The sequence below is a fragment of the Castor canadensis genome, chromosome 13, assembly GCF_047511655.1.
Source record: "Castor canadensis chromosome 13, mCasCan1.hap1v2, whole genome shotgun sequence".
In the NCBI taxonomy this organism is placed as follows: Eukaryota; Metazoa; Chordata; class Mammalia; order Rodentia; family Castoridae; genus Castor; species Castor canadensis.
Window position 1 is genome coordinate 6,355,973 of NC_133398.1, and position 12,967 is coordinate 6,368,939.

A 12,967-nucleotide genomic window follows, 5' to 3' on the forward strand; every position below is an offset into this window, starting at 1 on the left:
GGCCCAACCAACGCACACACATGTGAGTAAATGTAAAACTGGTAAAATAAAAAAAAAAGACAAACTTAAGCTCGGGACACAGAAGGTCCCTACTGGAGACCCAATCCGCAGAGCTTCTGCATCCTCATCTGCAGAGTGGGGGGCTACAGAGCCCTGACCCTCAGGGTGTGGAAGGCCTGAGGTAATCGTGCCCGTCAAGGGCTCCCCACAGAGATGTCCAGTAATGCTACTGTGATCTCTAGTCCTGCCATTAGCCCTCCAGGCACTTGCCTCTTGTGCTAAGAAAATTCCGTACTCGCATGTACACGTGTGTACCTGTGTACATCGTGCAGTACACACCTGTGTGTACACGTGTGTCTCTGTGTGCACTGTGTACACATGCAGGCCTGTGCTCTGTGTGCATATGCACGTGTGTGTGCATACTGTGTGCCTGTGAGCATCCGTGTTGATGTGTACACGTGTACGTGCATGTGTGTGCCTGTATCCGTGCACACATACATGCAACTGTGCACGTGTGTGTGAGCGCATGTTCCCACGTGTGTGTGCCTGTATCCGTGCACACATGCATGCAACTGTGCACGTGTGTGTGAGCGCATGTTCCCACATGTGTGTGCCTGTATCTGTGCACACATACATGCAACTGTGCACGTGTGTGTGTGAGCGCATGTTCCCGCACAAGGAGGGGAAGTTGGTAGACTCAGAAACTGAGCCGGCTGCCAGAGGGAGGAACTCGGGACTGGGGCAACCATCAGTCCCCGCTCACCTTGTTTTCGTCAAAGACGTTGAAAACAAACGTGGCAAATTTGGTGGGGTCTCCAAATGGGAAAAACTGCTTGTAGATCTTCTGGAAGCCTGCTGCATCCAGCTGCCCGCTAGGGCAGTCCTTGATGAAGCCTTTGTACCTGGGGATGGCAGACCAGGTGGTGGGGTGACAGCAACATCAGGTGCCCACTCCCAGGAGCCCCTGCCCAGGCCCAGGAAATCTGTGAGTCCCTTAGAGATCACGCCTGCGATGTGACCATAGTGACAGCATCACACAGTGTCACACACTCAGAGCCATGGGAGTATGCCCACCTTGGCCTCTCGCTAGCTGTATGACTTTGGACAGTCATTCTATGACCCCAGCATCCACCCAGCCCTGATGTACCCAGGCCCACCAGGACCCCTGCACCCTGTCCTGGCAGGACTGTGGGATCTACTAACCCCTTCCAGCCCCTGGGGCTCCTATGAGCCCCAGCTCGGACACACCAGGGCAGAAGGGAGCAAAGCAGGATGAAGTTGGGGCTCTCACACCAAGCTGTGTGGCTTCGAGCCCCTTCCCACAGCAGGAGGAAAGACCAGTCCGCAGTCACCTCCTCCCACCTTTCTTCCCAGGGCCAGGAGACAGGGAGTTTGGGAACAAGGTCTGGCCCCTGAACCCAGTGTCCTAGGCCAGGATAGGTCCCTAGGGATGAGGAAGGGACATGCCTGGTGCTGGGACTTCATGATCCTTGTGGGGCCCATCCTGCTGTCACCAGACCTCTGTGGAAACTTGGAACGGGGTGTTCCCAGAGCCCTTCTAACTTCTATTAACAGTGTGTGTCACCTGAGGGATCCTAAAAGGTTATTTAAAAAAGAAAATAAAGACAAAGCTGGGCAAGGTGGTGTAAGCCTATAATCCCAGTGACTTGGAAAACAGATCAGGAATATGGAGGTTTGCCCAGGAAAAAGTTAGCAAAATCCCATCTCAACAACAAGTCAGTCATGGTGGTATATGGCTGTAATCTCAGCCATGCAGAAAGTGCAGGTAGGAGGATTACTGTCCAAGTATGTCCCAGGCAAAAACTTGAGACCCTATTCAAAAAGCAAAAAGGGCTGGGAGTGTGGCTAAATTGGTAAAGCACCAGCCTACCAAGATCAAGGCCCTGAATTCAAATCCCAGTAAAGCCAAAAGGCACCCAAAGGTGTCTCCTAGGCCCGTCCCTGCAGCTGGCTCACAAGAGGGAGGCTCCATGCAAAGTCCCAGCAGGAGCTGTCAGTGCCAGGAGCAGTTGGGAGACTGGCAGTGGGACACCAGCTGGTGGGGAGGCTGTCACCATGGCCCTGCCTCCATTGGCAAGGGTCCCAAGAAGCCCACCTCCAAAAGGCCAAGCCCACAAGTGTCACCAGCCTGTGGCTCGAGCTTCTCTTGATCATACCTCCACCCCACCTCCACACTGTACTCAGCAACTCTGAGCCCTGCTCTCCACTCCAACCTGCCTGGCCAGGCTGGCGCAAGGGACTGGCTAAGTCCTCTAGCCCAGAAAGCCCCCACCCTCGCTGTTAGATCATGCTCCTCCAGGACCCCATGCCTGAATCCTCGTCCCGCCTCAGCAAGCAGCCTGCCCAGTTGGTTTAGCAAGAAGTCCCCATGCCAAGTCTCCTCGTGGTAATTTTCCATCTACAAGACCCCACCTGCTTGTGGGCTACAAATCCCACTGCCCGTACTGTATTAGGAGCTGAGCCAAGCCTCTGCCCAGTTGTCTGAGTAGCTGTGCCTACTGCAATTGTCCCAAAATAATGAAGACTTCCTTACCATCTTAGCAAGGGCCCCAGTCACTCTATCTCTGCCACCTTTGATCCACTCATGTGCCAGGGCCCAGCCCAGTAGTAGCTTCCTCCAGGAAGGTAGCTGGGACCCCTGGTCTCAGCCCCCTCCTCCATCCTCAGCATGGCAGGGACCACATTCTGTCCTACCTGCTTCTAGGCTGTGACCACCACTGGAAAACAAGCTCTCTGACACAACCCCCATTTGGTGGCCTTGTTCATAATGGTGAGCCCAGAAAGTGAGTGAACACACAAACTCCCAGGCAGGGGAGGGGGAATAAGAGCCCAGGTTCAGTTTCTTCCTTCAGAGCCTGATGGGGCAGAGTTCTGTAGAGACTCTGGCTACAACCTAAGAGCTCTGTGGTGATGGTGAGAAAACCACTCTGCATCTGAGTGGGGAACTGCAGCTCAGAAACTGAGACTGGCCTAAGGTCACAGAGCAAGTTAGCAGCAGAAACAGGGCTCAGTCCTGGGGCTTCTGCCTCCCAGCCTCCCAGCCTCCTAGGCCCTCAGGGAAGCCAGGCTGCACCGCCCCCGCCCCTGTGTGAATGCAGGAGAAACGGCTGTACCCAAACTTTATGTAACCCATTGTTCATCTTCACAAGGTGGAGGAGGGTACCTGCCTCGGTTGGAGTGAAGAGAGGGGAGGTCTGAGTTTCTCAGGAACCCCAGATGCCCCTAAAAATTGTTTCACACCATGGTCTAAGCCTGAGGAGTAGCCCAGGCTCCCCTGGCTGGCTGGGGAAGACACCCCAAGACAGGAACACACAGAACTGCCTCACCATGAACAACACACCCAGGAAGACTGAGAGAGGTGATTCCACCTCCAGCCGGGGCCCAGGGTCAAGTTCCCACAGGCCTGGGCCTCCTCCTGCTCCCGCTGCTAGCAGCACGCAGCCGCCCACAGGCACGTGAGCCTGCATGCCTGGCCCCAACCTGCCCCACTGCAGGGGCGCCCTGCCTGAACCCCTTCCGCACAATGCCCCTCGGCTTCCCTGTGGGGCCGGACCAGGTAAGGGTCTCCCCATCCTGTATGCTTGACAGTTGTGTGTATCCTGCAATGCAGGACAGTCCTGCAGTGTCCTTTGCCTCTATCTGACACATGCCGGGGGGCCGCTCTCCCTGCGTGACTGCACCTGGGGGACTTGCCCCAGGGTCTGCCTACACTTGCCAGGTATGATTTTGTCACTTGATGGGAGCAAGCCCAGGAGGCGAAGACAGCAACACCCACTGCACAGAAGGGGAAACTGAGGCTGGTAAGGTTGCTCTGGCCCAGGGCTTTCACGTGGCTACTTCGTCTGCTTGCCCCACTCTTTCCATTCCTGCACCTGGCTGCCTTCTGATCACCTTTCTGCTCTCAGCTTTAGTGCCTCTCCTGGGAGAAGGCCCCTCTCTCCCCTGTCACCCAGACTGGGTCACACTCCGGTACACACTCTCAGCACCCTTTCCCCGGCTGGGCCTTGAGATCAGCTTATCTAACTTGTGCAGTACAGGCCCACTAAGGCCATTGAAGCAGGGACGTTCCAGTTCCCCAATCTGCAAGCTTCACTGGCTCTTGGTTAATGCTGAACAGGGTTTCACAGATAGCAAAGGTGATGACCAGAGCTGGAACCCAGACTCAAGAAATGGAGCCAGCAATAGGAGAAGGGGACCAGGAACTAGAGAAAAGGTTAGATCAAAAAGAAAAAGAAAAAGAAAAGGAAAAAAGAAATGGAGCCAGAACAGGGAGTCCCCTCTGTCCTACTCATCTCTGCAGAAGGCAGGGAGAGGGAGTGCGGGAAGGGGACCCAAAGCCCCCAAGGGCCTGTTTCCTAGCACTTTCCACTGGATTCTGTACCCCAGGTGGAAGGGACAGGAGTCCCTGTGCCACCGCTGGCTCAAGTTAGGCTGGGGAGGGAGACTTGGCACAAGGGGCAGCCTGTAGTCATAAGCTCACTGCAAACTGGGACCTTGGGTGACAAGCATGGACAGGATCTACCAGAGAACGGTAACCTTGAGGTCCACCACACGGGCCCCCAGTTCAGACAAGTGCTCTGTGCACACAGGGAGGGAAAAAGGGTCTCTTTATTGTCACCATCACCATTATGACATTTGATCTCTAAGGTCCTAGGGCTCGGTCACAGAACCTCATCCTCTGTCTGGGCCCCGTCTCCCTCCTTGTCAACATAATACAGCAGCTGCTCTCTGACTGGCCCAGGGAGTTTCTCTACCCCCTGGCCTCCTGGTCCATGGGCAGAGTGCCCTTTTAGGCACCTCCTCCCCAACCTCAACAAGGGTCTGAACTGCTGGGGACCCGAGACCCAAAGGAGCCCAGCCTCAGAGACAGGCCGAGTCCCTGAAAAGCTGTGCATCGAAGGCCAGCTGCATGAAGCCAGGCCTTGGATGTGGCTGACAACCAGCAACTCCAGGCAGGCCTAGGATGTGAAAAGAAAATCCCAGACCCAGCAACTGCAGTCTTACACTTCTTATGGGAGGAGAAAAGAAATCTGTCACCTCATAACAATCCTAAAGGCAGCCTGCCATTTGCAAGTCACGCCGGATGCGCACACGCGTGTGCTGTGCCTCCTCCCACCTTACCTCCTCTCCACACTGCCCCCCAGCAGCACCAGTCTGGGTAACTACCTGTGTCCCCCAGAGACTCCATGCCCATTTCCCTGATACCCCAGTGACCATCCCTGGCCAGGTACATAGCAGGTGCTCAGTAAAGACAGAATGGATGGATGGATGAACGCCTGCCATGACACAGGGGCCAGTACCAGTGTGGCCTCTTGTTCCCTGAGGGTGCTGCTGTGCCCACACTGCCTAGGGCTCAGTCACAGAACCTCATCCTCTGTCTGGGCCCCGTCTCCCTCCTTGCCAACATAATACAGCAGCTGCTCTCTGGGCACAGAAGGCGGGAATAACTCGCTAGATGGATATAAAACAACACAGGTCCACAGGCTGCCATCAGCCATTGCAGATGGGAGGGGCGCCGTGGCCTCGGCAAGCTGCTCTCCCATCATCTTTTCTTGTCCTGCCCCCAGATCTCCCAGAAGGAGGCCCAACCCCATCCACCAGGATGACCCTCCTCCTCTCCCCAGCCACCCTGCAGCTCCCCCAGTTTCCCAGAGCAAGGAGCCAGCAGGCCTGAGCCTCCAAACCTGGAGTCATGGAGTTGGAAACCCCGATCTCACACACGCACACACGGAGCTGTGTGACCTGAGCATATGGCTCCACCTCTCCTCATCTGTAAGACGGGGTCACTCTTAGGACTCATGGCTTGGAGGTGTTCTAGTTTCAGCCCAGCACCTGCCCATAGGGAACCTGGGGACAAGAAGGGGAGCCGCCTCCTCACCACAGCTGCGTAGGATGGTCCAGCTGGCCCTGCTGCGGCACCTATGGACGCCCTCCTGCTTCCACCCACTGTTTTTGTTACAACACTGCTGGACTATTTGGTTATTATAAAAATAATTTTAAAAAAGAACTGGAACAGTAGAAGATGCAAGAGAAAAAAGTACCCCACATGCACAACCTATCACCCATCCTCTCCACCCCCAGCTCCTGGCCTGTTCCCTTCCCGTCTCTCTGCTGCCTGCATCTTTCCTTCACCAAGTGTACCCCGTGTCCCCCTCAGGATGACATCCCCGTGCTCTCTAAGGGACCTGCTGCCAGCCTGCTGTGGCTCTGACCTCCCATGAGGATGACATGAGCTCTGGTGAGTGGGAAGTGAGCAAGCCAAGAGTAAGGGTCTGGGGCACAGTCCTGACTGCTACCCAATGCTGGCTCCACCCCTTCTCTCTTTGCCCAGTACAGACAGTGGCACCAGCAGCCAGGAGGCACCAAAACAGGAGGAGCCAAGGGGCTGACACTGTGGGGCCTGCCTGGGGCTGGTCACTCACTGCAGGGAAGGGAGAGATCACAGCGTCACACCAGAGCCCTGAATAGCAGCTGACAAAAGTCAGCACGAAACAGGTAGAGAGATGTGACCCCCTCTTGAGATGCGACCAATGCGCTGGACCAAGATCTGGGGCCGAGGGAACAGCAGGAACAGAGGTGCTGAGGCAGGAAAGAGCTTGGCCTGAGTGAGGGGCAGCAGGGAGGCTAGTGCCAGAGGAGCGGGTGAGGTCAGAGACCTCGGAAGTCCTCAGGAGCTTCAAGTGGGAGAGCAGCCCACCCTGCTCCATTCCTAAAAGCTTCCCCGGATGCTGTACAGGGAGCGGGGCACAGAGGGAGCACACGTGCAGGAGCCTGGGAGGCAGCCACCGCACCGCTGCCGCTGCCAACCACGCAGCTCAGGCCGTGGGGAAGTCATTTCACATCCAAGACCTAATGTTGGGGCCAGAAGAGCTGAATGTGAGGTGATGAGGGAGAGGGCGGAGGAGGAGCCCTCTGTGTGTGTGTGTGTGTGTGTGTGTGTGTAAGAGAGAGAGAGAAAGAGAGAGAGGGAGGGAAGGAAGGAGATAGAGTAAATGGCAGTTCTCAGGAGGAAGAGAACAGCCAAGTTCACCTGCTGGCTCCTCCCATCTCCCTCCTCCCACCCCCAGAAGCCTTGGCCCTAAATTGCCCTGGTAGGCAGGGCTCGAGACCTCAAATTTCTCTAAAGGAGAGGCCAGCATCAGGGGATCCCCCAGCTCACAGGTGCCCTGAGATGTGTCCAGAATAGCAAGGGCAGTGAAAGGGTTCTCTGAAAACGGCCATGGCATTCAGGATCCCAGTGCTCAGCCCATTCCCTCCTATAACAAGGATAGAGGGACAGTGGGCCCCTGGATCTAGCCTGTACCCCAGCAGACCTGTGTCGCAGTCCCAGGTTAGTGAATGAGGTTTAGGCAAATGAGGGATAATAAATTGCTTCATTCTGTGTGGCAACAATTCCACAACAGAGCACCATACTCTATGATCCATTACTGATGTCTGCCATGGGCACAGGAGGAGAATGGCGGCATTGAGTGCCACTACTCACCATCCTGAGGGACTGTGGCCTTTCTAGAATACCACAGCAGGATAGGGAGTGGGCTGACCTGGAGACCAAGAGAAAGGTATTGGTTCAGCTATCTTCTATCTCCTCCAAGGTACCACCAAAGGATAGTCATTCAAGGACTGTGCAACTTTCTGGCAAAAAGGATCACTTCTTTTCTTTATAAGAAATTCAAGGAAAACACCAGCACAGCAAAGAGAGGGTGTCATACAGCCTGTCGTGGAAGCCTCTGTGGCCTCACCACTGTTCTTCAGTCATGCCAAGCCTGTCCCCACCTCCCAGCCCGGGCCCTTGCCTCCTGGCTGGGTCCTTCCTGTTTAGGTTGTGGCTTAGATGTCAGCATCCCACAGAAGCCCCTGGACCACCCTTGTTTGAAGCAAGTCCCCACCACATTGAGGTCACATTTTCATTTTCTCCACAGCACTTTGTTTGGCAATGACATCATTTTGTGTCACATGTACATCCACAGTGTCCCAGTGTCTAGGACAGTACATGGCAGAAAGTGCTGCATTGATGATTGACAAAGGAATGAAAGTCTTCTCACCTGTCTGGGCCTCAGCTTCCCCAGCAACACAGTAAGGAGGGGACCCTCAATGTCAGGGCCATACTGATGAGGAAATGGGACTGTGACTATCACAGTTATGATCACCCTTACCAGAACAGCAGCAGAGACCATGTTCACTCGGCTCTGCTCCCTCACTTTCCAGATGGGGAAACTGAGTCCACAAAAAGTCCAGTCATCTGTGCCAGGTCACCCAGGCAGGACATGGGCAACCAGGATTCCAGTCAAGCTCAGAGCATCGTTCCTGGCCACACCTGTCTTTCTGGAGGTGGGCAGGAGGATGCAGGGGAGCTCAGGGAGGTCCCTCGTCCTCACCTACAAGATGCCAGGGTGAGACCATATCCTCTGGGGCGCTGTGAGGTGGTGACACTCAAGGCTGCATCTGAGAGCCCTCCTGGCACACAGCAGCACTGGGGGGGAAAGCCTGCATCTCTCAGGGACAAACTTTATTCTCTCCCTGCCTCTTCCCAGATCACAACCCCACAGACCCCAAGGGAGACTGGCCATGTTACGGCTGGGACGACAGGTGGGACCGGCGATCGCACACTCTCTGTGATCACAGCCTCCCCCTCCCAGCCAGCTGCAGAGAGGCAGGGTCTGCTCCAGGCTCCAGGAAACCTGTCCACTGCCCCTCACTCCTCACTCACACTGTCACCAAGCTCAGAGCCCCAGTCTGGAGTCTCACTGCCTGCCTGTCACCTAGTCCTGCCACCTCCCAGCCATGGCCCTCCTCTGAGCCTCACCCTCCTCATCTGCCATGGGAAGGGGACAGGCAACACCAAATCAGGACTATTCCAGGAGCCTGTCTCTGAAGCTTTGAGGGCCACACTCATTGAATGCTGAGCACTCACTGTGGCCAAGCCCTGGGGACAGACATACAGAGAGACAAGGTACAGCTGACCAGCCTTCCAGCCAAGGAAGGCAGAGGGACAGAAACATTTAACTGCTGCCTGGTGCGTCATGGCTGTCACAGGGAAGTGTGACAGAGGAGGTCAGAGGAGCCCCTAACCCAGCTGGACTGGGAGCAAAGGTCAGGAAGCCCCAGAGATGAGGGTGAGTTCTGAGAACTTAGGGTTTGTGCTGGCCAGAGAGCAGGGCTCAAAGGGCAGAGGGAGGTGGCAGTGAGACTGGAGGGCTGAGCAGCAGACCTGACCCAGTGGGACTTCACACCCACATAACCACACAGGAGTGAGGACTTCACCCTAGGTCCAGGGAAGGGCTTGGCAGAAGCCTGGCTTCTACAAATTTTTGCTCCCTGGCTGCCAGGGGACATGAAAGAGAATCCATACAGGGCAGGACCCTAGGAGAGGTGCACAGAGGGTGGGTATCGCAGGATAGGGGAGCTGCAGGGTTGGGGACTGGCAGCAGGGGTGTTTCTGGAAAGTGGGAAGCAGAAAATGAGGACAGAGGCAGTTCAAGCTGTGCTCACCCTAGGGATTGGGGAATGGTTGCTCCCTAACTCCACTCCCTCACTACGGTTCAAACAGCTCACTGCCCAGGGTCCCCAGTGAGGGCCAGCAGAGCCAAGCAGGCCAGCCACGTTCTGCCTGTTCTGCAGCTTATCCATTATGTATCACGGAGGTGTGGGAAGCAGCCCTATGGGGAGCTGAACCCAGCCCCTGAAACCTGAAGGTCTCCAAGTTTACCTCCTTACTCCCCTACTCAGACTTGCCTGACAGTGGGAGCTCCCCTATGTGTTCCACGTTGCACAGTGACAGATAAGGTGCCACTCTCTACCCAAGGCCCAGGGTAGACATCACTAATTCATTACAGGCTTCAATAATCCTTATGCCTATACTTTCCATTTGCTTCAGAATCCTTCTTAACACACACTCCTGGCAGCCTCTACAGATTGCTCAGAGTTGGTATCCCAGTGGAAACCTATGTGTCACCCTGGATCTGGTATAGTTATCATTTTTATTTATTTATTTTTATTATCATTGTGCTGGGGGTACATTGTGACATTTACAAAAGTTCTTATAATACTTCATATTGAATTCACCCCTCCATCATTCTCCTAGCCATCATTTTTCAGAAGGGGTGACGGAGACCCAGAGAGAGGAAGAGACTTCTCAAGGCCACAGAGAGATTTAGAGACAAACCCAGGCCTGAGGCCAGTCTGCTGACTTCTCATCCTAGCCCATCCTCTTGGTGAGCCACTCCTGGAATTAGGACCCGGCTGAGCAAGGAGTCCCCCCACCTCTCCAACTGACCGACACTGCACTAGCCCCCAGGAGGGTGGAGGATGAACCGCAGTGTGGAAGCCCACCTGTGAGTTCCCTGGGCTGCTGCCCTATTGCCCCACATCCACCCCCGGGAGCAGCATGGGGACAGCTCACCACACTCACCACTGCTGCACCTCCTTCTCGGTGACTGCAAGAGAAAAGAAGAGTAGCATTTATTGGGGGGTCCCAAGGCATCAGGCACTAGCTAGGGTCCCCCTCCCCTCCTCCCACTGTCAGGGCACAACCTGCTTTGAACAAGAAAATGCAGCCCTGGTAAACAGTTGCAATCAGGGACTCCATGCCCAGCCACCCTGGCAGGGGACAACATGGCCCCATCTCCCTCCATGCCCACTGTGCTGCTGCTGCTGCAGACACCCCAGAAACATCCAACAATTAAGCACATTCCTTCTCAGCTCCCTGGGGACAAGAGGGTCACAGAGAGGGCCTGGCAAAGGCTGAGTCCCTCCCAGCTCAGTGACACCCCAGCCCTCAAGCCCTTTGGGGAGATAGTCCAGGCTCTTCTACTGGCAAGACGTGGTCAGAGCTGCACATTAAGAATTGAAAGGAGCCATGCAAATGGTGGACTGGAGCAAAAGCCCACAGTCATGGCTCTTTACTGAACCATGAAACAAACAAAATGTCTTTTCTGAAAAGTACCGCATGGGTTCAAGTTGAAACCAAGACAAGGTTCTCTCTGAAGTCGCTGAATAACAGCATCAAACCACCTCCAAGGCCACACTTGCCCTGCCTGTGTGACTGCAGGAGAGCTCCTTGCATTCTGTGCCTTGGTTTCCCCATCTGTGAAGCAGGCATAATAGCTATCGTATCTGCCCCACAGAGCCATCCAGGGAACTCAGTCCTAACAGGGCACAAGCTCCTGGATCCCCCATATGGGGTGAGACACGGGGACAAGCACAACATAGGCTCATGGTATAACGAAGGAACAAGCAGACAGAAAAGTGGTGTCAGGTGGAGGTCAGGTGAGAAATGATCTGGGATGCTGCAGGGTCGGAGGGGGAGAACTCTGAATTTTGTGACTGCTCAGAATCAGGGAGGTCACTTTACAAAACCCCCCAAAGCAAGCTTGTAGCAGCTGCCAAACACCAAGCACTGCCATGATCCCAGGTCGGTGCCCAGGGTGGCCTCCATGCTGTGGCTTGGTTGCCCCTCAGCAGTCCCCAGAGGGACACTGTTACTCTGCCCTGGCTCCAGGTGGGTAAACCAAGGCCCAAGAGGCCAGGAAGCAGCAGGAGGAGTGGGAGATCACTGGTCTAGGGCTCAAAATCCCCAGGCAGACCCCTGAGTGAGTGGAGGCCTCCTCCCCTCTCTTCATCAGTACTCCTTCCTACCAGCCCAAAGCAGAAACTGGGAGAGAGACCTTCCCCCAGAAAGCTCCTGGTAAAGAGAAAGAGGCATGATGGGAGATAAGTTTCCTGGAAGGCCAGACCTGGCATAAAAGAATGCAGTTTTCCAAGAGAAGCTTCTGGCAAAGGGTATAGTGTGAGGAGGTAAGGCACTGGGGTGGACAGGGAAAGTGTCCCTGGTCTAACCCAGGCTGGGCTGTCCTGGACCTGCCTCCGGCACCATCTGTAAAGGTCAACTGAGGCTGAGGAGCTGATGTGGAAAGTGGGAACCAGAAACACAGACAGCCCATCAGAGCACAGTGGGGGCTTCCAACTGCAGGTTCTGGGGCCAGATATCATCTGGGTTCACACCCAGTCCCAGAGCTCACTGGCTGTGTGTGCTTAGAAAAACGGTTTCTCCTCTCTGAGCCTCAGTTTCCTCATGTGTGAAATGGGCTTCTCATCACCTTTGCCGGAATACAATGGGTAGGTAGAACCCTGTCATCCCAATGAAGAAACTGAGGCTCAGATGGTCTGCTTATGTGCCATGTCTAAGACCCCTGGAGGTCACTCTGCAAGAGATGACAGGCCCAGGACTGGGCCTCCTGAGGCCAGGAGGGACACCTGACGAGTGCCCCTCCCACCCACTTCAAGGGAATGAATGAGCTGCATGACCTTGTGTGACCTTGGCAAGAGGTGAAAGGGCCTCAATGGCAGGGCCACTGAAGAACTCAGGCTGGTCTCATGGGACCAGAAAGGTGCTCTAAGGGAGCCTCCAGCTCAGGCTTTCTCCTGGGTACTGCTCTCTCACCCCCACCCCGAGTCTGTCTCCTCAGCCTTCCTTAGCACCTCTCTATTCTCCCTCCCTTCGTGGCACCACCAGCAGCCAGGGGAGGAGGAGAAGGAGGAGGACATGGTTGGCTGCCCTCATTTAGAACTGTCCCAATGCAGAACACTGGGCGAGAATCAGGCAGTCAAGGCCCCAGGGTTGTGAGCTGGGGCGCAGGGGTAAAGCCCTACCCAGCTTTAAGTAGTGAATTAACCTTTAGGGACCAGCCATCAGGTATCCCCAGTGCCGTGCCAGGGCAAGCAATCCTTTCTTCACTCCCTGAAGCCTCAGAGGAGCTTGAAGGTGACAGGCAGGGTGACTCTCTAGAAGCCTGGCCACCTGCCCTGGTTCTTCTGCCAGCCAGGGAGCATGGGCACTGGGCAGGCAGACCTTTGTCTAACTCTGCTTATTAGCCAGAACTGTGTGCTGCAAGGAGTGAGGAAACTGAACCCAAGGGATGCAGCCTAAGAAACTTGTCCAAGGTCAATG

At 55.2% G+C, this 12,967-nt stretch overlaps 1 protein-coding gene across 3 annotated transcripts in view; it reads right to left on the minus strand.

The window, feature by feature from the left end:
* Ncs1 (neuronal calcium sensor 1) overlaps window positions 1–12,967 on the minus strand; it is a 51,096-nt gene that overhangs the window by 17,288 nt on the left and 20,841 nt on the right. For all 3 annotated transcript variants that reach the window (XM_074052998.1, XM_074052996.1, XM_074052997.1), the window contains exons 2-3: window positions 10,430–10,454; window positions 764–902 (exon numbers count right to left, since the gene is read on the minus strand). In XM_074052998.1, the coding sequence (XP_073909099.1) occupies window positions 764–902; window positions 10,430–10,454 (164 nt within the window). The remainder of the gene's footprint in view (window positions 1–763; window positions 903–10,429; window positions 10,455–12,967) is intronic.